The sequence below is a fragment of the Eulemur rufifrons genome, chromosome 1, assembly GCF_041146395.1.
Source record: "Eulemur rufifrons isolate Redbay chromosome 1, OSU_ERuf_1, whole genome shotgun sequence".
NCBI classification, from domain to species: domain Eukaryota; kingdom Metazoa; phylum Chordata; class Mammalia; order Primates; family Lemuridae; genus Eulemur; species Eulemur rufifrons.
Window position 1 is genome coordinate 16,840,222 of NC_090983.1, and position 22,971 is coordinate 16,863,192.

The 22,971-nt window shown below is 57.4% G+C and overlaps 1 protein-coding gene across 2 annotated transcripts; it reads right to left on the minus strand.

Moving 5' to 3' along the window:
* Positions 1–108: 108 nt before the first annotated feature.
* On the minus strand, positions 109–22,583 carry ASIC4 (acid sensing ion channel subunit family member 4). Of its 2 annotated transcripts, XM_069466896.1 has the most exons (10): positions 21,758–22,583; positions 5,864–6,008; positions 5,638–5,765; positions 5,285–5,447; positions 4,753–4,809; positions 2,775–2,928; positions 1,630–1,721; positions 1,464–1,543; positions 1,092–1,196; positions 109–942 (listed from the first exon to the last, which is right to left on the minus strand). In XM_069466896.1, the coding sequence occupies exons 1-10, from the start codon at positions 22,337–22,339 to the stop codon at positions 829–831; spliced, it is 1,620 nt and encodes a 539-aa protein (XP_069322997.1). In that variant the 5' UTR covers positions 22,340–22,583; the 3' UTR covers positions 109–828. The 2 variants fall into 2 exon arrangements, with proteins under 2 accessions (XP_069322997.1, XP_069322998.1); XM_069466897.1 differs by lacking the exon at positions 4,753–4,809.
* Between the last annotated feature and the right edge of the window lie 388 nt (positions 22,584–22,971).

Consider the following 22,971-nt stretch of genomic DNA (forward strand, 5'->3'; position numbering starts at 1 on the left):
CTTGTCCCTGCTGGGGCCTGCATCTCCTTGCACCCCAGACCAAGTCATGCATGTGCCCAGCCCCTCCCTAGCCCCCGGCACGTCGTGCTTGGTCACACATACACAGAATTCTTTATGCCTCTTTATTCGCAATTTTGTCAGCACTTTATAAAATCAGACTGGAGAGAGAGAGGCCTGAGAAGGTTCCCTTCCCACCCTCCAGCTTAGCCAAGGTCTGAAAGGTCTGCCAGCTCCCTGTGGAGGGACTCTGGGGCCGGGGTTGGTGCAGGGGGAACTGGGAGCTGGGCCAGGCCTGCTGGGCTACCCTCTCCCCCTGCCAAGAGGGGAGCTGGGCTGGAAAGGGGCAGGAAGTAGGACCAGCCCAGCACTCCTGAGTCCTGGGGGCTCCCCGTCTCCTGCTGACATTTGGGCTAGGACCCTGGCTGTGCCTGAATCACCCACCCTTGTAGCCCCACCCACCTTCTACATCAGTATCCCACCCCCACCCAGTCCTCCCTAAATATATACAAATGTACAGAGGGTCCCACCCCTGCTAGGGTGGACTCTATCCTCCACCTCCTCTCTCCTTCCCTCCCTTCCCCTCCACAGGGAACCATGGTCTGGTCTCCAGCCCTCCCTGGGCACCAGCCTGGGGGTGGGGGATAACAAGAAGGACCCTTGTGCAAAGCAGCTGACACCAGGGTAGGATGAGAGCAGAAACTGAGTCCTGGCCCTCCCAGGGAGCACCGCCTCCTCCCCTCAGCCTCTGTCTCAGGAGCAGGAGGAGAATTTGCTGGGGATCTGGGGAGGGGTCCCAGATTCCTGGGTCCTCTCGGACACAGCACCATTCTAGCAAGCGAAGTCTTCAAAGAGGCCTCCTGGGGGGCCGTGGGGGTGGTGGTGGTTGGGGAGCAGGCTGCTGGCCCCCCCGCCCTCAGCACAGCCCCGGCCTGGGCAGGGACTCTGCAAGATGAAGGGAGAGCTCAGCCAGCCTTTCCTTGACCCCAGGGCAGAGGCTCCTGGAGCCCCTGGAGACCTAGTCCGGAAACAATGGGGTTACCCTGCCCCAGGGAGAGGGTGCTGGCTCCACACTCCGCAGAGCTTGTCCTCACCTGCTCCTTCAGCTCCTGCAGCCCCAAGGTGGAGATGCCCCCAGCCGAGGTCCGCAGGGGGGTCTTGGGTCGCCGCCATGCCCGCTTCAGTCTGTCCCAGGACACCTTGGGTTCAGAGTGAGGGACAGCAGTGGGCTCAGGAAATTTGATTGAGAAGGAAGGGCCTTCCCAGGCCCAGCTCAGAGGACTCGCTACCACAGCAAACCCCCAGTAACCCTCCTGCCTGCTCATCCCCTTCTGGCTCCTCAGGGCCCTCAGGCCTTCCCAGCAGTCAGGGCAGCCAGACCAGCCCCAGCAGGGTGCCCATGCCGCCCCCTCAGCCGCCCCCCTCTGCTTCTCCCACAGCCCCACCCCCCTGGCTGGAGCCCTTGCCTCATAGATGTAGTCAAGGATCTCCAACAGCGTGAGGACGCTGGCCCCGATGAACAGCCCCATCTGTCCCCCGAGGTCTCCTGGGGACAGGAGAGCAGGGTCAGAGGAAGCAGGCCAGGCCGGCCCACCCCGCACACGCTGCAGGCAGGCAGGGTCCGTGTCTCACCCAGCAGGGCCGACAGGCCATAGGCTGCTCGCTGCTCCACGGCTTCAGAGGTTAGGGCCTCGAAAAAGACGTCTAGCACCAAGAAGTTCTCCCTGTGGAGACAGGAAGCAGTATATCCCTGTGGGGCTGCTCGGGGCGCTCCTCCTAGGAGGCAGCTGGTGGGCATCCTGATCTGAGACCCCCTGCCCTGAGAAGCTGTGGCCACGCCCTGGGTTCCCAAGGCTGTGAAGGGAGGCAGTCCCGGGTGTGTGTTGGCTTCATATTTTGAGGGGTAGGTAGCAAAGGGCCTGGACAGCAAAATGGAACTCCTGAAGGATTCCCTCCTGCCACCACTGAAGCAGCAGATAGTGTTCACTTTGCCTCATCCTTATGCCTCTCTAGAACCTTCAGTGGCTCCCCATTGCCCATCAGTCCACTCCAAAATTCCTCACTTTCAAAGCCACCTGTGACCTGTCCCACTGTGCCATCTTATCCAAGCTGCTTTCTTTCTTGCCACTCTCCAACGACCTCCTGCCCAGACTGCACCATCCCACAGGTCTCTAACTGGGATGCTTCCCCTGTCTCCTCCTCTTAGGGGCCCAAACCCAGGGTCCTCAGAGGCCCAGCCCACGCTCCCCTTGTTTGTGCTCCCTGACCATGGCCTGAGAATCTGTATTGCACCATCAAACGTGGGCTCATTCACAAATCGTGCTGTGGGTTTTGTGTTGTAATCATCTGTCTCCATGGGATCCAGCACTGGGCTCTGTTGAATGGCTGCAAGGTGTCAGACCAAGGCTCAGCATGCCCCCTCCTGCCTCCGCCTGCAGGACCGGTGCCCCTCCCACCCCATCCTGTGCCTTCCCTCCACACCGCACACTCACTACCAAACATTTAATGGCTCCCAGGTTGCTGGGGAGAAAGACACATAAACAAAGGCATCTAAAACAATGGGGCATATGGAGTGACAGAGATATATACAGGGTGCTGTGGGAACTCAGATGAGGTGTTTAGACTGGGAAGTGCTCTCTGGAGGTGGAGACACAGGATGTGACTTGAACGATGGGTGGGGGTTAGTTAGAAGAAAGGAGTGCAGAAAGCTCATCCTGAACAAAGATGCAGCTCAATTCCAGTCTCCACCATGCCCAGGCACGCGAGCACACACACACCGTATGTAGGTCTCGTTGCGGTTGTACTTCCTTGCCAGGTACCGGGCTGAGCCTCTGTTGGGGATCTTGACCATGGAGATTTCCTTCCCGTAGCGTGTCAGGTTGCAGGGGGTAGGGCAGAAACACGGGCCTTCGGAGCCCCCACCCAGGGAGTCTGCAACACAGAGGCACCAACTGCAGTGGGAATAGGGCGGGGGGGGGGGCGTCCAAAGGCCCAGGAGCTTCAGGGAGGAGGCACAGGCACGTCCACACAAAGGCCTTTATTGGCCAGCCATAGCACTTCCTAGAGGAGACTGGCTGGAGGTCCCCTCCTGGATCAGCTTCAGACAACCCAAAAAAGCAGATGTAGGCAGAACTCCCCAGCCCCCTCCCAGTCCCCTAGGACAAGGAGGTCCTCATGGCTCAGAGGGAAGGCAGAGCCCATGCACTGGAGCTAATCGACTACATGAAGCCTCAGACACACAAGGAGGCGTGGAAAGGATGCTGGGATGGATGGGTGGATGGACAGATCGATGAGCAAATGGACAGAAGAACAAATGGACAGACAGGATTCACATGCTTGGTGTGCTAGGTTTTCTCTGCTTGCCCCTTCAGATTCACTCTGCTCCCTCCTCCATCTTGCTCTGGGCCCCAGATCAGGAGCCCGATCTCTGCCAAGTGCATCATCTAGACTCCCTTGTCCTCTGGCTTTGGGTCAGGTTTGGGAGACCCCAGCAGGATCAGAGGGTGGCAGGGGAAAGACGCCAGAATATTTCTTCCCTCAGCTTCCTCACTGCATTCCTCCAGCCATGCTGCTGTTAGCTGGCCCTCTCAGATGCCACAGGTCTCTCTTTGGGTTGCACAGAGCCCCCCTTCTCTACCCCTGCAGGCCTGGGGGCACAGGGGTGAAGGATCCCTGGTGTTGCTAGCTCTGTGGACTCTCACCATGCTCTGTGGTCCCCATACCCTTGTTCACATCCATTCCCTCATTCAACACTCTTCAATCACTTCTCTGACAGATGCAGGTGGCACGGGAAACAGAGAAGGTCTGGATGTGGGATTCTGCTTCCCAGTTTCTCAAACCCATCCCAGGGCCCCAGCACATCTGGATTACTGCAGTGAGCACCCGGCCAGTCCCCGGCTTCAAGTCCTCCTTCCCTCCTATACCATTCCCCACCTCTCATCAGACTCACTTTCTTGCCTGAGGCCCCTCCTCCACTCTTTCCACTCCCTCCCTGTTCTCTGCCCTCCAGCCACACTGACCTATCAGTGCCCCAGACCCAGCACACTCTCTCTGGCCACAAAGTCTTTAGCACATGTCCTCCTTTGCACCTGGCTGACTCTTATGCACCCTTCAAGCCTCAGCTAGTATGTCACTTCCTCTGGGAATCTTCCCTGCTCTCCCAGGTTGGGGTCTTGTAGCACCCCTGAGGTTCCCCTATCCAAGAGCTGACACACTGTGTCATAATGCCTGTCCACAGCCCTGCTGCGCTGTGAGCTCTGCAAGGGTAGCACTCTTGCTCCCACTCTCACCTTCTCACCTCCAGCACCCAGCACAGGCTGCAAAGGTCTGGATGAACGAGTCAATGAATGGATGGAAGGATGGATGAATTGGAGATCGGGTGAGACCTGTGGGCAGATGGGGTTTGCCTTACCCACACCCATAGCCACCAATGCATTTTTCCTGAGACCAAGAGAGAAGTCATTTCATTCTTTCTGCAAGGGTGAGCTCATTAGCTGAACCAAGATGAGCAGCCCAGCCCTTCACTCCCAGTCCTGGCTTCTCTGCAATCCCCCACCCTGCTATCTCCACTTACCCATTGTCTGCACCTGCAGAAGTCCTCAGACCACCCCCCTACTGAAGTATGGGATAAGGCTCAACCCCCAGGAAGAACCCTCCAGGGAGAGATTGGGAGGAGAGGAGCCAAGAGAGCAAGGAGGTGGACAGAGACAGGCAGAGGGCGCTGGAGAGGCAGGGAAGGGGGAGGGCAGCACGGACCCAGGATGTGGTCGGCACACTCGATGTAGATATTTGGCGGGCAGATGGTCTCATTGCCTGAAAGGAGAGAAAATTATTCCTGGAATCTACAATCCTTTCTCTCTCCTCCACCACGTACCCAATGCACACAAATATGCATGTTTGCACATACAGATGAATTTATACACACTCATATATATATAAGCATGAAAATGCATATATGCACAAAAACATATGCACACTTGTATGCACACACACGTTTGTATACATGTGTTTGAGCAAATGCACACAAAGCCTGACAAATATACAAGCACAGATGCACATGAGCACATGCACACACAAACACATATTAACATGCACACAAGCATATGCGTGCCTGCATTCCCAATGCATATGTGAAAACATATAAAATCCCAAACACTCACACAGATGTAGACACACACGCATGTTGTACACATGCACCCTGCCTGTGCACATGAGCAGCGCCCTGCCTCTGGAGGCTCTGGAGTCTGGCAGGGTGGCACGGAGAGCTGGCTGGGGGTGGGGTGCCCACCTGGCATGTGCACCATCCGGCAGTGGCAGCGCTGAAGTACGGCCTCCTTCTCACAGCGCAGCCGGCAGGCAGACACACTGTAGGCCGAGTAGCCCTGAAGCTCGGGCTCCCTGAGTTCGCTCTCTGCCCGGCAGTTGCCCCAGGGCTGGGGCAGATAGGTCAGCTGCAGAGGTGGGGCACGATGAGGTCAGGCCCAGGAGTCCCGCCCAGCCCTTCAGTGTCCGCAGCCCCAGCAAAGTCCACGCAGCTAGCTGGTGGGCTGTGAGCTTCTGGGGGCAGGTCTGGTCAGCATCCCCTCTGAGCCCTAAGGCGCGGCTCTGTGCCCAACCCAGGGTCCAGCTGGAGGTGCTCACCCGCTGTTCCTGGCAGGACACAAAGGTCTGGAAGCCTGGGGATACCCCAAATCCCAGCTGGTGGATGTAGGGTGGCTCCTCCTGGCTGTGGATCTGCACCCGGATGCCTGCCTCGAACGACGTCTCATCTGCACAGCAGAGATGAGGACCTTTGAAAACCCATCCTGGGCAGAGGGCCCAGGCCGGAGTCCCCAGGTTGGCCCTTGTCCCTTTCCCGCCTGCGTACTTGTCTCCCTCCAGATGGGCAGGTATTCCTCCTGCTGAATGTCCAGCATGATCTCCAGGCCACTGCCCATGCCTCCCGCCCGGCTGGGCAGCGGACTCTGCGGGTCGGCGTTGAAGGTGTAACACTTCCCATAACGAGTATAGACCTGGGGTGGGAGTGAGAGCAGGAGGGGAGATGGAAGGAGAGGCTAAGACAACTCCAAGTTTTCCTGTCCTCCCTGAGGGCCACTGAACCTGCCTGGACATCCTTGTCCCATATCCCAGCAACCAATTTACAGCCCTACCTCTCCCCTGAGTTCCATCTTTTCTACTGACATCCTCCCTTAGACGATGCAAAGCCATCTCCGACTGAACAACACACCAATAGCAGAACTCTTGATACCCATCCAAATTATGTCCCCCCACCCCTGCCACCATTCTCCTCCTCTGAGTAAAGTGTCTACCCCGTTTCTCAAGTCAGAATCCCTGAAATCTCCCTCTTCCTCACCCCACATCCAATCCAATAGCTAGTCCTGGGCTAATTCTGAAATACATTTAGACTCCACCCCCTTTCCTCAAGCCTCCATCGAGCCCCCTCTCACCATCACCTCCTCCTAAGGGTCCCCAGTCCTCCCCCTCCCCCCACAGCAGTCGCAGTGCTTAGAGACAATCATGCCATTCCCCTGGCTTAAAACCCAACAATGGCTTCCTATTTCCCCGAGAATGAAGTCATACTCCTTCCCTAGCCTGAAAGTCGCCCTGTGACGTGACCCTTGCCTGCCTTTCCTGCCACACCCCCCACCCTGCCTTCCAAATCTGTGACAAATTGAAACATCTGGACTCCTTTTCTCCTCGGGCTCCTATTGCTGTTGTACCCTCTTCTGGAAGGCCCCCCTTCACACACAAGCTCTTGGCATGGATAGCTGTCCATTTTTGTAGCCACAGCTTAAGTGTTACACTCATGCACCACACACCCACGTTCACAGTGTCACCCTCCACCCCCCCCCCACGTGTTTACTGGTTTGCTCAAAGTACTTATCAAGACCTGAGATGATCTTGACCATCTACGTGCCTCCTGTCCATTGTCCCTCTTCCCCCACCAGAGTGTCTGCTGCACAGGAGCAGTCAGTGAGCCTGTCTGGCGTCCCCAGCACCTGGCCCAGTGTGGGGCACAAGCTGAAGCCCAGTGCCCCTTCCTCTGCAGGGAGTTCCCTGCGTGGACAGCAGATGGCGCTGAAGCCCCGGAGGTGGAAGCCGAGGCTCTGGCCGGGGATTTAGCGGCCACCAGGAGTTGCGCAGCGGCAGGGGTGGGGAAGAGGTTGCGGGAGAGGCGGGTTCTAGTTCCCCCCTACCAGGCTCACCCCACAGAGACGAGCCCCCGGGTCAAACCCATCACAGGCAGCACCTTCCCTGGGGGCGCGGGGTCGGCGCACTCAATCACTCTCGCGCGCTCCCCCGCCCCTCTCCTTGGGAACATTTCCACACTGGTAAAAGCTGGGCGAGATGGCTTGAGGCGGTGTTAAAGGGAAAAGATATCCTGGCTGCCTGGCTTCGGAGGGATCGTGTGGCAGGGAGAGGCCGGGTTGAGGGTAGCGAACGTGCAGAGTTCTGAGAGCCCAGGGTCCTCCTGAGACATCTGATGGAACAAGGTTCAGTCCGCTGTCGCCTTCTGGGTTGACCATCCTGCCGCAGTGCTCCAGGGACTGCAGCCCTGATCCTTCCCTCACACAGTTCTTCTGTCACCCAACTACCCTGCCTTGGAATCCTAAGACAAAGACACGTGCATAACAAAGAAAGTACCTTGGAGTTTACAGAACCGGGGGCATCTGCTACCCCATTTCATCCACTCAGCAACTCAGGTATCAGGTAGGTTTAGTTACCCCAGTTATTAAAAAAGAGGAAACTGCAACTCAGAGAGGTGAAGTAACTTACCCAAAGTCACACAGCTAGGGAGTGGGAGAGGTGGAACTCTTCCAGATGCAAGGTTCAAGCTGTTCCCACCACCCATGGCTGGCATCCCCCACCCCAAGCCTACCCCACCTCAGGACCCAGCTGTCACCCCAGCCCGGCCCAGATGAAATGAGACAGGAATGTACTCCAGTCCCTTTCTTTTCCCCTATTTCTCCTTCCCTTTTGCTCCATTTCTCTGTGCCTTCCTTTCCCTTCCTTCTCTATATCTGCTGCCTATTTTTTTGTTGTTGTTGGTTTGTTTGTTTTTTAATTTTTTTGAGACAGGACCTCACTCTGTTGCCTGGCTGGAGTACAGTGGCATGATCTTAGCTCATTACAGCCTCAGACTCCTGAGCTCAAGTGATCCTCCTGCCTCAGCCTCCCCAGTAGCTGGGACTATAGGTGCACACCACCATGCCCAGCTATTTTTTGTAAGTTTTCGTAGAGATAGAGACTCACTATGTTGCCCAGGCTGGTCTCAAACTCCTGGCCTCAAGTGAACCTCCTACCTTGGCCTCCCAAAGTGCTGGGATTACAGGTATAAACCACCGCACCTGGCCATCTATTGCCTCTTAACTCCTCATCTGTCCCTTCCCTCCTCTCCTTCCCCCCACACCTCCCACCTGTCTGTATTACCCCTGCCCCACTCCCTGCTGTGTGCACATCTCTGGAGCAGGAGTGGGTGCTACCTACAGTTCAGAAGCACTCAATATGCCCCAGGCACTGCTTAACATGCTCTATCTAGTCAATCCTCACAACTACCCTATGAGGTAGGTTTTATTATCTCCCCATTCTACAGATGAGGAAATTGAGGTTCAGAGATTTCGGCTGATTTGCCAAGGTCTCCAAGATCAGAGCTTCTCAAACTTTAATGTACACACATTAAAGTTAAAAGATGAGGGCCGGGCGCGGTGGCTCACGCCTGTAATCCTAGCACTCTGGGAGGCCGAGGCGGGTGGATTGCTCAAGGTCAGGAGTTCGAGACCAGCCTGAGCGAGACCCCGTCTCTACTAAAAATAGAAAGACATTATATGGACAACTAAAAATCTATATAGAAAAAATTAGCCGGGCATAGTGGCGCATGCCTGTAGTCCCAGCTACTTGGGAGGCTGAGGCAGTAGGATCGCTTAAGCCCAGGAGTCTGAGGTTGCTGTGAGCTAAGCTGACGCCACGGCACTCACTCTAGCCTGGGCAACAAAGTGAGACTCTGTCTCAACAAAAAAAAAAAAAAAAAAAAAAAAAAAAAAAAAAGATGAGGGACTTTTTAAAGAAAAGATTCTGATTTAATAGATGCAGGTGGCGGGGCGGGGGTGGACAGGGTTGAGAGCCTGTGTTTCTAACTATCTGCTGGTCCTTGGACCACTTTGAGTAGAAAGATGCTAGATGCAGGGGCAAGAGTCCCGCAAGACAGCCTGATTCTAGACCCGTGCTGTGATATGCCACTGGAAGTGGGGGAACCCTGAAGTGGGCTGGGTGCAAAATTCCTGGGTCCCCGGTGGTGTGGGAAAGGCAGATAGGAGGAATGTATAAGTATTTGCAGAAATCTGAAAGTACCCAACCTTTTCCTATTTCGAGCCAAGAAGATGCTGGAATCAGCTCTTGCTGACGCAGCCAGTTTTGCGTGTACGCTCTAGTTGAGAGGCTAAACAAGGCCTGGGCTGCATGGGGGGCCGGGTTATGAGATGCTCACTCGTGTACCTCAGCACCACCTCGGCAGAGCCCTGACTGCCAGGCAGCGTCATGAGACTGTGAACTCCCTGAGGCTGGGAGTCCTGTTTCCCTCTAGGCACCCCCAGAACCCAGCGAGACGTGCAGAAGGAGGCGTGCGGTGGGGGGAAGGAGAGTGAACACTAACAAACGTCCCCACTTTGTACCAAGTCTGTGATCGGTGCTTTTGATCTCCTTTCTCCTTTGAGCCTCCAAGAAACCCACATGAGGTAAGTATTGTTTTCCCCATCTAATGATGAGATAATGGAAGTTCAGAGAAGAAAAGTGACTTGGCTAAGGGCACCCAGCAAGTAAATGACAGCCGAGATTCAAACAGAACTGAGCCCCATGTCAAAGCACAGAAGGTGCTTATAAAACACTAGGTGGGTGTTTAGTGAACAGCTGACTCTTGGCGGCTCCTGACCCTGGGGGGGCTGGGGCAACCTCCCTACCTGGCACCTCTAACATACAAACACAGACACGTGCTGCATGGCCTTGAGCCCAGCCCCATACAGGACAAAGTGAATACCTGGCTGGGGAGGGAGGGATTACCTGGCACTCAAGTCCTTGAAGTGGTTGTGCAGAGTGGGGGTGACGAAGGGAGGTAGGTGGTGGAATTGTCCGGGTCTGACGGATACGCTGCAGAGAAAGGACAGGCCACACTGGCAGAACCTGGCTACCTGCACAGCCCGGGTCAGGCCCAACTGCTGGGCAGAGCACAGTGTTGCCCAGGAGACGGTCCTTGGGCCAAGCAGCTCCTAAGTGGCAGAACTCCGGTGTCGGCACAGCCTAGAGCTTCTTCCATGGAGACGGCACGGCAGCTCAGCCACAAGGTCCCACTGGCCAGCCACTGCTCCTTCCCCACGGACTGGCCCAGAAGGAGGGTGTGTGCACAGGAGTTGGGAGTCCAGGACCCAGTCAAGGAAAAGGGAAGGTCCTGGGCCAAGGAGTGCCCTGATGGCAGAAGGGCTATCTCCAGATCCCCCACCACTGGCCCTGTCCCCGTCTCAAACCTCCTCCTTTGGTCTGGCCCTCGCTCACTCTCCGCCTGAGCTCTCAGGCCCACCCTCCCAGCCCTTGCCAGACCATGGGGCCTGCGGAGCCCCTGTGGACCCTAGCTGGCCAGCTCCAAGATAGGACCACATACTGCATGCAGACCCTCGGACCCCTCCACCACTTTCTTTCTGGCCAGCCTCTGCCCGTCCTGCTCTGACCACCTCCCCTGTAGTGTTGGCCTGGACCCCGGCCTGGGTCTATCTGGCTCCCTCACCTCTGCTTGCTGATCTCAGTGCTTCTCTCAAGTTCTCCTGCACCTCCCTGGCCTATCTGCCCCTAGCACCTGCTCAACTGCCCACTGGACTCTGTTTCTCTGTCCCCTGCCCTCTGTCAGCCCATCCATCCCCTGGCCAGTCTTTCTCGCCTGTAGGCCTGAAAGCCCCCTGGCCTTTCTGACCCTCACCCTCTGCGTCTCTATCCATTTGCTTTCTTCTCCGGCCACCCCTTCATCTGGCTGTCATCTTTGTCTCTTGCCCTCCTCCTAGACTTTTCCCTGGGCCTAAGATCCCCACCACCACCAGCCACTGTGTCAGGAACCCCTCTCCAGGTACCCTCCTCCCTCCTTCTCCCTGGCGTCTCTCTGGGTGTGCATGAGACCCTGATCAATGGTCAGGAGACATCTGTCCAGAGCTTGCTCCTCTGAGTGGGCAGCACTGGTTTCTCTCAGACCTCAAAGCTCCATCTATCCACAGCAACCATTTCTCCAGAAAGCTCTCCCTGGCTGGCTGGCTTGCATTTTCCCCCAGCTCTCCCCACCCCTTCATCCTCCCTGCGCTCACAGAGCCCACAGGGTTAACAGGCAATTAGCAGGGCCAGGGCTCAGAGCTGTGGGGGGAGATGGCCCTGGGCCTCTAGGAGATAAGAAAGCAGCCAGGAGCTGCGAGGCCAAGCTAATCCCAGAGCTAATCTGCGGCCTGGGTGTTATCTCCACTGCCTTCTGGGCACCCTGCCTCTGGTCCTGGCACCTCCCCCCTCAACTTTTCCATTGTTGCTCCATCCCCCAGATTCCAACAGCCCTCCCCTTTGGGGTCCATCTCTCACTTGGGCACCCCCCAATGAACTCCTCTTAACCCCTGCAGTGCCCTGGGGTCCAGAGTGGGGAGTGGAAGGGGTGCATATTCATCTACGCTGGACTGTGATTATCGGCCTGCTGGAACAGCTCCCAGGCCCTGGTTTTATTCAGGGGTGGCCCAGTATTCAGGTTCAAGGCCTCCTCCTCCTCCACTATCCTCTCCAGGGGCAGAGAAAGAAAGATGGCATCAACCCAAAACACCAGGGGTGTCTGTGCTGGTCAGAACTTCAAGGTCACAGTCGAACCCCTCATTGTACAAAGGCAGAGACACAAGGTACATATCCGAGGGCACATAGAAAACGGGCAAATTCAGAAGTGGAACCCAGCTGGGTTCACTAGCCTCCGTCACCTCCCTGGGCGTCAGTAGATGGTAGTCTCAGCTCCAGCTCCACCACTGACAGCCTGTGTGACTTTGGTTAGCAAAGTGATTTATCAACTTCTCTGGACCTCAGTTTCCTCATCTGTCAAGTAGGGACAGAAATTCCTGCCTGACTTATTTCACAGGGTACCTGTAAGTCTCAAAAGAGATGAAGTATGTGAAAGGCATTTACAAAGTGAAATCATTACACGAGGCCTCCATATTAGCAATAAAGGTGTTGTGGAGACTGACATGAACCAAGCTAGGGCAGAGATTGTTGTATGTGGTGCTAGAAATGGATACACAGAAGCCCCATAACATGGGGAAAGGGGCATGTATTTTGGAGCCTGACAGGGTTCAAATCCCGCCTCTTCCACCAGCCTTGGACAAACAACCTTGGGCATGTATGTGATTTAAACTCTCTGAGCCTTGGTTTGCTCTCCGTAAAAGGGAACTGATAATGCCTCCTGCTAAGGGTATGTGTGAGGATTAGAGATAAGTTCAGAGTGATGCATGGTAGGTGATCAGAGAGCAGGGAGGCCACTGGAGCAATGGAGCTTCTTGCCAAGATGGTGCAGCTGCTTCAAGGATGGAGCTGTCAGAGCGAACCCCTCAGGCTCTCCCACCAGATGGAAAGCCCAACCTAGTTTACGTCCCGGCCTTGCCCTTAGTTAAGTCTGTGGGATTCAGATTTAGTCAATTAACCTCTCTGATGCTCCATTTTTCATCTGTAAAACGGAAATAACAACAGGCGCCCTTCAGAGTGTTATGAGGAAAGAGATACTGTGCATGACAGCACCAGCTAACATTTACTTACTCCACGCCAGGCACAGTTCTAAGCACTTTATATAAATTAACTCCTTAATCCCCACAAAAATCCTCTACTGGAGGTACTCCTATCATCCCCATTTTACAGATAGGATAATGGAGGCACAGGGAGGGTAAGGAACCTGCCAGGGACCAGGCAGTCTGGCCTAGAGTCTGTATGCAGCCACCGTGTGATACACACCTGGCACACAGCACCTTCAAATAGTAGGTGCTCAAGAACTGATGGATGTTCAGACAACACTTATTTGTTCAACACTGTTTGTTGAGCCTATACGATGTATCAGGCTCTGTGCTTGGTGCTGGGGATGCAACAGAACAAAACCGTCTCTGCCCTCAAGCAGTTTGCTGTCTCCTTGTGTGTGCTGAGCACCTACACCAGGCACCAGGCATGTCCTAAGTGTCAGGTCTACAGCAGGGAAAAAAACACACAAATCCAACAATCGCAGGAATAGAGATCATTACTAATTGTGATCCATTATAACGGGGTGACCCAGCCAAGGCCACAATGGTAGAATAGGAGTTCAATTTGGCTTGGAGGGTCAGGGAAAATGCCTTTGATCAAGCCAACTGTCCCACCCAGGAAGGGCATCAGATCACGTCACAGCCAAGACAGAGGAGGGGGAGTACACTATCCCCCTCAGCAGGCCTGGCTTTACACCTGCGTGCAGGGGCCCGCTCCCCTACCATGTGGTCAACACACCTCCACTGTCTCCACTGCCACCGGAGGCTTTTCAGGGCCGCTTCCTCCTCAAGGTGGATCCGGGAGGCAACACTCCATAGTGTTTGTACCAATGTAAATGTGTGAGCAGAGGTGAAAGGGAAGGGGGCTGAGGCCCAGCCCCCGAAGCCAGGGAGGGCTAGGGGCCCGGGAAGAGCGCTGTGGTCCCAGGTGTGCGCCGCGTTTCCACAGGACAGAAAGCAGGCCTCCAGGACCCAGGTAAACCGTCAAACCTGTTTTTCAGCCAGCGGCCGCTTAGGCCTTAAAACCTAGAAAGTCAATTTTGCAGGCGGCGATATTTTTAATTGGTAACTAAGTCCTTCCCTGACATTCCCGCCCCTCGATGCAGTTATTCGTTAAGAGTTTTGCTTACCCCGTGGAGCACACACCCACGGCCGGGCGGGAGTTGAGGCGACCAGGCTGAGAAGGCAGGGTGGGGCGGAGGGCGGGTGGGTGCGCGCCCGCCAGGATCCCCGGCCCCGGCCCCGCCCCCTCCCGCACACGCAGCTTGGCCGCCCAGGCCTGGCCCACCCGCACTCAGGGGCCGCACCCACCGGCTCGCGCGCCTCGCCGCCCCCCGCTCCCTCCCGCGGGGCAGGCATCCATCACGGCGCCCGAGCGCCCTCCCCGCCGTCTCCTCCGGGCTCCTCCGCTCTCCTCCCTGGGTTTGCCTCATTTGCATTCCCTCGGCTCCCGGCTCCTCGGCAAAGTGACCTCCGCACACAGCAGCGCCAGAGGCTTCCACCGCGGAGGGAGACACCGCCGCCCGCCGCTGCCGTGGAGGGGGACGAGGGGGGCGGGAGCCGGACAGCCGGGCGGGGGTCCCGGGGAGACGGCTGCGGAGCCAGGGTGGCTGGCGGGCCTGAGGCAGCTTAAAGGCCTGGTGCCCAGGGCCGCTGAGTGGGATTTGAACCCGCGACCTCAGATCCCCAGCCGAGCGGGAGTGAGACGTGGAGATCAGCACGAGGCCCAGGAAGCTGCGCCCCAGAAACGGAACACTCTTGCTGGGAACCCGGGGCTCCAAAGACCCCGTTTCCCTCCCCGGCTCACCCCCGCTGTGGAGGAACCAGCCCCACTGGGCAGTTGCCCAGGGGTCCCCAGCCCTCCCAGGGGGCCTGCCCAGCCCCCCGTCCCCGCTCACCCCCGCTCCCCTGGCCCGCCGAGCGCCTCCCCTCCCCCCGTTTGGTATTTACACCTTTCACACATTTGTAAGCTATTATCCTGTCCACGCTTAGTCACCGCTGAGCCAAGCGCCACGGATTTAGCTCCTTTAATCTTTCCTCCTAAATCAATCCTCCATTTCCCCTTAATCATCCCGTGGCTCCTCTCTGAACTCTCGCTGCTGCCTCGGCTGCTGCAGACTCTGCCTATCTCTCTGGAACTGCTCCCCCTCCACCCCAACACCAACGGTGTCCCAAGGGCATGGTGAACATTTGGGGGGTGGGTTGGATTTCCAGCACTGCCAGCCCCCAGCCTGGGAGCCAAGGGAGGAAGCACAGAGATCCCCCCCCCTTCCTGGAAAACACACAGCGTCTGAACCTTTCTGTCTCCACTGTCAGGCTTGTCCCTGTCCTCTTTCCTCCCTCTCCCCCAATCTAGGATGGCTCTGCAGACCCTGTCTCCAACACGATTTGCCCCCCAAAACCCTGAAACCCTGGCAGGTCTTCTCCCCTCAGGCCTCCTGCCCCTGGTACTGGCTGTCCCCACCTTCTCTGCCCAGCTGCCCGAAAGAGGTGGGGTGCAGGGAGAGCGTGGAATGGCAGGGAGCACTGATAATGCGCCAGCCTGAGCCTGCCCTCTCATCCCCTCCTCCAGAGTGGCTGCCCCTCTCTCCGTGACCACCCTCAGGCTCCACCCCCCATTCACTCCCTACCAACTGCCCAGTAGGATCCACTGACTCAGGGGCCTCAACCTGAGAAGCCGTGAGGTTCGGCATTGCCAGTGCTCCTGGCGTGCTCCTGCCCGCGCGTTCCTGATCCTTTCTGCCCCAGACTGGACCTCGCAGAGGCAGCCCTGCCGCCAGCCACAAGAGGGAGCAGATTCCTTCCAGGAAGCAGAAGGGCAGGGGTGGGGGCTCAGAAAGCAGCACGGGTTGGGGAGAAAGAGGGAGGATCGGAGGGGGACAGGACGAGGGGCCATTTCTTCAAATGCTAATCAGCATCTTCCGGCAGTGCCATGAGAAGCTGAGCTGATAATGAGCCCAGCTCGGGGCTGATTCCTGATTAATGAAGAGGCCACAGGGCTGCTGAGTGGGGCTGGGTGGGGCACGTCCCTCATGCCCTCCCCACTGCCTTTGCAGACCAGCCCCCTGTGACAGTAACAGTCCCTGCCCATCCCTGCTGGGCCAAGCCATTTAAATTCCCTTTTATTAACTCCACCGCCAAAGCAGCCAGGCCGAGAGCGCCCCCTCCAGGAGGGCCTGGGGGGCAGCAGCCAGTGTCCGGGAGGGAGGTGGGGACCACGGGTACACCAGGTTCTGCAATCTGTGAGTTGTAAGCAGTCTCCAGTATTTTTAAAATCAGTTAAAGTTTTCTTAAAGTAATCAACATTTGGAGCTTCTTTTGACAAAAGGCAACAGGGCTGCTTTTGCCAGGTCCAGGCTGGGGGGCATAAAGGATCAGGAATGGGGAGCTGCTTTTGACAAAACCCACCAACACTGACTCCCTCGCATAGGGCGACAGGTAGCTGGAGCCGCACAGCGGCTGCCCCCTGCAAGCCTGAGTGATCCTCAGTTCCCCTCGCACCCTACTGTGTGCCCTCGCTGACCTGACCCACCCACTCCTGAAGGCAGGATCAACCCTGAACTAGATGTTGAACTAAATGTGCTTGAGAATCATGCCTCAGGAGAAGATGGGACCAGAGGGGACACAGGGCCGGACAGGGGGTGGGGGCCAGAGTTAAGCTCATCCGGTAGATAAGAGGCTTGGACCAACCCCTTTCCTTCCAGAGCCAAGGGGGCAAGGGGCAGCCTTAGACCCTCTGACCCAGTGGCAAAGGTATGGAGTTGGGCTGGAGTGTGGAGCAGCTCTTCCCATGGCCAAGGGCAGGGGGTGGAGGGTCAGAGACTGTCGGTGTTGGCCTGACCACACCAGGGAAGAGAAAGGGCTAAGGAGAAAACTGGGATGGAAGGAGGGGGTGCTGGGGCCCCCAGATTAAGGGCCGGGACAGCCAAAGAGTGATAGAGGGCTTGCATGCTGTTCCCCTTGCCTGGGAGCTGTCCTGGCTGACGGCTGGGTGGAGCTGGCAGAGGAGGGAGGAGGGCAGGGAGGGGGACTGCCCAGCTGGAAGAGGCCTTGTCTAATTGTGCCTGATTAGTAGAGAGGAAGAGAACAGGGCGAGTGATTAATAGTCACGGCAGTCACCAGCGTGTGGGGAAGAAGGGTCGGGAGGGGGAGGGAAGCCTGAGAGCCCAGAGGGGATGTGAGGCACCCACAGGGCCCTCCAGGGGCTGTCTGGACCCTTGAGGACCCCATGGAGAGCGGCTGGGTCCTACCCCAGCCTCTTCAGGGATTCTCCACCTCCCCCATGCCTCAAGTTTACAGACAGTAGAATATAAACAACCAAGGTCATGTCCTGCACCTGGAAAGAAAGGTACCATTGCTCACATGGTGTTTCCAGACACCCCAGTGACCCCAGCCCCCAGACTCAGGCCCTGACCTCAGCTCAACCTGAGACCTCAGGCCCGAGAGTAGACAGCCTGACTTCTAATCACAGCCTGCAGCCATCATCTTATATCCTTTGGTCCCCGTTGTAATTCCCAGCCTGGCCCTACCCAGGCAGTCTAAACCTCATTCCTAGGGCTATGGAGAGCTGTGCTGTCCAAGACAGCAGCCTCTAGCCACACGTGGCTATTTGAATTACAATTCATTTCCTGTCACACTAATCACATTTCAGTCGCTCACTAGCCACAGCCACATGTGGCTAGTGACTACCATGCTGGACAGCACAGACACAGAGCACTTCTGTCATCACAGAGTATTCTCTTGGCCAGCACTGACCTAGACCGTGTGTACACACTCCTGCACCTGTACACACGTGTGTGCATATTTGGGCGGGCTGAATAGAATGGGGATGCTAGAACAGGGCAGAGGAGGGTGTGGGCCAGAGGGTCAAAAGCAGGGGAAGACTAGGTGACAGATGGTAGCAGTAATGCCAGTGCATGGGTCAGAAACCAGTAGGTAGTGCTGGGGACTGTCAGGTTAAAGACAGCCAGGAGTTGAGGTAGTGGCTTTTTTTTTTTTTTTTTGAGACAGAGTCTTGCTCTGTTGCCTAGGCTAGAGTGCCATGGCGTCAGCCTAGCTCACAGCAACCTCAAACTCCTGGGCTCAAGCGATCCTCCTGCCTCAGCCTCCCAAGTAGCTGGGACTACAGGCGTGCACCACCACGCCCGTCTAATTTTTTCTATTTTTAGTAGTTTCTAGCTAATTATTTCTACTTTTAGTAGAGACGGGGTCTTGCTCGTACTCGGGCTGGGCTCGAACTCCTGACCTCAAGCGATCCTCCTGCCTTGGCCTCCAGAGTGCTAGGATTACAGGCGTGAGCCACTGCGCCCGGCCAGGGTGCTGGCATTCTAACAGCTGACACTTACAGGGTGCGTACCGTGTGCGCGCCAAGCAGTGTGCTAAGGTCTTTGCAAGCATCTCTTGATTCCTCACAACAACCCCAAATTTTTAGTTTCTAATATCCTATTTAACAAATACACAGACATGCTCATGGAGGTTTTTTTTTGCTTCCCCAAGGCCACATAGCTTAATGGGCAGAATGGAGGTTCAAATCTAGGGGGTCAGGCGGCTCCAGAACCCACACAGTGGGCCACTCCAGCGTACAGTCCCTAGCTGAGAGATGCTGAATGTGAGAACCACACTTGCATTTTACAGCTCAAGAAACAAGCCTAAGGAGAAAGTGCTTTCTGCCTCCTAGTAAGAGGGCAGGCTAAGCGCAAGCTACAGTGGGGAGATTATGGCTGAGCTTGGAGCATGGGGGTGAGGGGGCAGACGGTGGTAGGAAACAGGGAGGAAGGGAGAGCCAGCTACAAGGCTGGGGTGGGGGACAGAGAGGTGGTGGTAAAAGTAGGAGGCATAGGTGGGAGTGGCTCCGTATGAGACTGAGTAAGAAGGGGAGAGGGAAAGGGAAGGGCTGAGGTGAGCTAGCTGGAGCTAGCAGGGGTGGAGAGGGAGACACCGCCCCCCACCATCACCCAGGGCCCTCTCCCCTCTTCCGTCCCCTCCTCTGCTGACTGTCTCATCCCTTAGGCCTTTCCAGCGCACCTCAGCCCAGAGTGTCCTCTCTCTCTGAACTTGGGCTCTTCCTATCCCTGCACCTTGTCTGGCAATTGATCCTGACACCTGATGACACTGCTTGCATGGCTGATTAACTCTTGCATGGTTGCTTAAGCTTTTGAGTGTCCCTGTGCCCGCACCACCACAAGACTATAGGCTGCTTGAGGACAGGGACTGAGGACAGGGCTTCCCTTCTTCGCTGTCCCCCACAGCTCCGAGCAGGGAGCCCAACACACAGTAGGCACACAGAACCCCATGTGGATCGATCGGCTGACTGATTGGGAGTAGACGAGGGGATATTAGTGAGCATGGGGGGAAAGCGATTGCAGTGGTAACAGAAGCAAGAGCAGCAGCAGAGGGGACTGGGGGAGGGTGCATTACCCGGAGTAAAAATAGGCTGGAAAATGTGACATTTATTAACTTGGATTCCGGAGGAAAGGTCACAGCGGAGTGGGGAGTGGGAGGGAGGAAACAGGGAAAGCAACAGAAAACACAAACCAGCCCCTTACTGAAGCCTGGCCTATCACTGACCATCTCACCACCCTGGTGGGCTCCCACCAACTGGTTCACGTACCCATCTCCCCACCGTAGACCCCATCATGGACTCCATGTCCTCACTACAGTGGATTATGGACCTCAAGTCCTCATGAGAGACCCCATGTGTTCATCTGCATGCCCCTTCTCCGCCTTGCCCCACAATACACCCCACTTTCCCCATTGCCATGGATCACGGGCCCCCATCCCAACCCATAATTCCAGACCCTGGTGAATTTGCTGCAGACTTAGCCCGAGAATGCCAGGCACAAGGGAGCATTCCACTCAGCAGATGGGGAAGGTGTGGACAGAGGTACCAGACTGGGCTGGGGACGTGGAGAGCAGGGACCCCGCAGGGGAATTCGTGCCTCTGGTGCTGGCTTTGCCCTCCTCCCCTCACTGTCCTGCCCTAGCCGAGCTGTGAGCCACAGCCTTCTACACTCCTCCTCTCTCCAGCCCCAGGGTACCCAAGGTACTGTGGGAAATCCACCCTCACTCCTCCCAGCCATCCCCAGGATTCCAAGGGACTCCCTGTTCTTGTATCTTGCAGGTCCCTCCTGCTCTCCTGGAGGCCAGGGAACGCTTTGCCTCCCCCTGTACTTCCGCACCCCTTCATCCCTTCCTCCCCTTCCCTCTCACTCAGGTCACATCACCCTTCCCCTTTCCTGCCCACCCCCAACCAGGGCCTGAGACACAAACTCTCACTCAGGGACACAAAGGCCCCATTGATGTCTGCCCCAACAGCACCTGCTGAGACTGGGCTCTGCCCAGCCCCCAATACAAGTAGGACAGAGGAGCCCCATGGATCCCAAAGGCCACACTCAGACCCCACATCCCACCTCCTTCTTGGGGACTCTCTCAACCCTGGCTTTGGGGAGCAGTGATTTTTTCCTAGGAGGAGTACATCTGGACAATAGACCAATGCCCTCTGGGACTCTTGTCCCTGGACAATCCTCTCCTCCCTGTCCCTGTATTTCTAACTAACTCCTCCACCCAATGGCAGGAAGCCCCAGACACTGCAGGCATGGTGGGGGCCTGGAGCCTAGTTGGAGCATGTTCCCTGGTGACACTGAGGTGGCACGGGAGTGAGAACCTGGCAGGGTTCCCCATCACTGGGGCTGGCTGCTGCAGGCTGGGCTGGAGTGGGGCACCATGTTGACACCGTGCATTTGCATATGCACTGGGCAGTGGTAACAAGGATGAAAACACACACACACACACACACACACACACACAATGCTGGGAGCAGACCGTGGATGGGGGGCAGGTGTCTCAAGCACCATGAACACTAGATACCCTGTGACTGTGGGTGAATGGAGCGCTGACAGACAGACAGACAGCATACAAGACCCACCCACCCCCCTCACACACCTGACCGTGGGAGGCGTGTGCTAAGGGTGTGTTTGCGTTCACACGTAGGTGAGAGATGGCGAGATGGCGCCAGCAGTCCGCACATGGGGAGCAGCAACTGAGATAGATGGGGGCGGGGGTGTCACCAGAGGGGATGGCAGCCACAGCGGGACCCTGTCCTTGGCAGCTAAGCAAGAGCTGGGATATGGGCAAGGAGATGAGTAGCTCTCTGGGTGTGTGGGGGTGCAGGTGTGCAGGTGAATGTCGTGACAGGGACACCGAGTGTGTGTGCGGGAGACCGTCTCCCCGAGCAGTAGATGTGTGTGTGCGCGCGTGCCAGGGCAGCAGTGAGGGTGAGTTATGCACATGAGAGTGCACCCGCGATTCCCAGTGCCAGAGCCAGGGCTGGGCAGGGGAGCGGAGGGGGCCTGGCCTGCGGGAGAGCTGGAGGGGCAGAATGAAAGAGGGATGTGTGAGGGAGTCTGTGAAGGGGGTGTGTGAGAGACACACAGGGCCAGAGAAGAGACACTGGCACCCAGTGTGCATGAGGACCGGCTCTCTCCAGCCTGCCTGCCGGGCCAGCTCCCCAGGAGGCAGCCCTAAGTTCTTGCCTAGCCGGAGCCCCCCAAACACCCCCTCCGCATCACCTTCATTTGGTGGGGAGAAGAATCCAGTAGCCTCAGAAGAAAAGGGGAACAAGAGAAAAGTGGGAGTCAGTTGATTCGGCCTTGGGATGGTGAGTCCCTTCCCTGCATGCTGACCAGCTCCAGGACACCTGGGCCCGCCCCCAGGACACCCTGCCCCAGAGCTGGACACTGCAGCTGCAGCCAAACCAGGAAGAGGAGCCGCAGCCCTGGGGGTAACCCCCTGTGCGTCCGTCCACTGCTCCACGGCTGGGAAGCCAGCGGGAAACGCCAGGCTCGGGGGAGACACGAGGCCAGCCTCTGGTGGCGGAAGGAAGGGAAGCCCTGTTGAGGATGCCCCTGCACACCACTGCCACTGCTCCTCCCCACCCCCTGGCCTCTGGCTACCCCAGGCTAGGCGGCCCAGCTGGCAGAACTTACCACGGAGAAGTTGCTGGCGGAGCAGTGATGCCCACTGAAGTTGCAGCTCTTGAGCATGTCGGCGAGCTGGTGGCCAGTGCGGTTGAGGATGTCTACCATATCGGGCTCCGGGTAGCGAAGGCCGGCTGCACGGTGCCCATCCCTGTCTTTGGGGGGCAGCCCTGTCAGATTGGCCAGGTGGAAGATGTCAGCATCGCTGAGTGCCGAATGTCGGAAGCGGTTGATGTTGCAGAGGGTGACAGCTGGGAAGCCTGCCACTGGGGCTGGGGCAGCAGGGTCCATTGCCACCAGGTGAGGCCGGGTCAGGTAGCCCCGGGCCAGGCCAGCCGCCTGGTAGAGGAAGGCAGCCAGTGAGGTGAGTAGGGCCAGTGCCCACAGGGTCCTGCGCAGTCCGTGGGGGCCTGGGCCACAGGCCCGGCCCAGCCCGTGCAGAGTGCTGGTGCTGGCAAAGGTGGCCAGGTCCCGGGGGGCTGCTGCCCCCCGAGCAGCCCCCAGGAGGCTCTGCTCATCCCCTGCCTCCTTCTCCTTGGGTTTCGCATCCTCCTCAGCAAATTTGATTTTGCACACAATCTCGATCGGCATCTGTCCCCGGCTGTTGGGACTGGCCAGAGCCTCCCTGCCCCTGTCTCTCCCTAGCCAGCAGCCCCGGTGCCCTCCGGAGTGGCGGTGGTGGCAGCGGCTGCTCTTCTAAACTCAGGGCAAGCGGGAGGAGGACGGGGACAGGGTGGGGGCCCGAGGTGGGGGAGTCACTCCCACTCCCAGCAGCTCCGCAGCCCTGGTGCTGCCTCTGCCGCTGCTGCCTCTGCTGCCGCTTGTCTCTCTCCTCGATCGTCTCCTTGTGGCTTCCCTTATCAGCACCAGCACAGCTGTCAGCCCCTGCGTGTGTCCCTGCAAGCGAGAGAGTGAGCGAGGGAGCGAGCGCTGCTCCGCCACGCCGCGCAACCCCAGCCGCTCCGCTCAGCATGTGCTCCGGAGCCCACCCCGTGCTTAATAATTCAGGACATGTCAACAGCGTTTCACCGGCAGCATGGGCGGCAGGAGCCAAGCCAGGGGAGGGGGCAGCCCCCAGCCCAGGACAGGGATCCCAGGATGGGGCTGCCACCTAAACTCTTGCTACACCCTAGCCACTCTTGGGGTCCCCAGATGTCCCCACTCTCTGGCCACCCAGGGAAGAGTGCTGCACCCAGTCCTCAGCTCACTCTTTGCCACTTTTC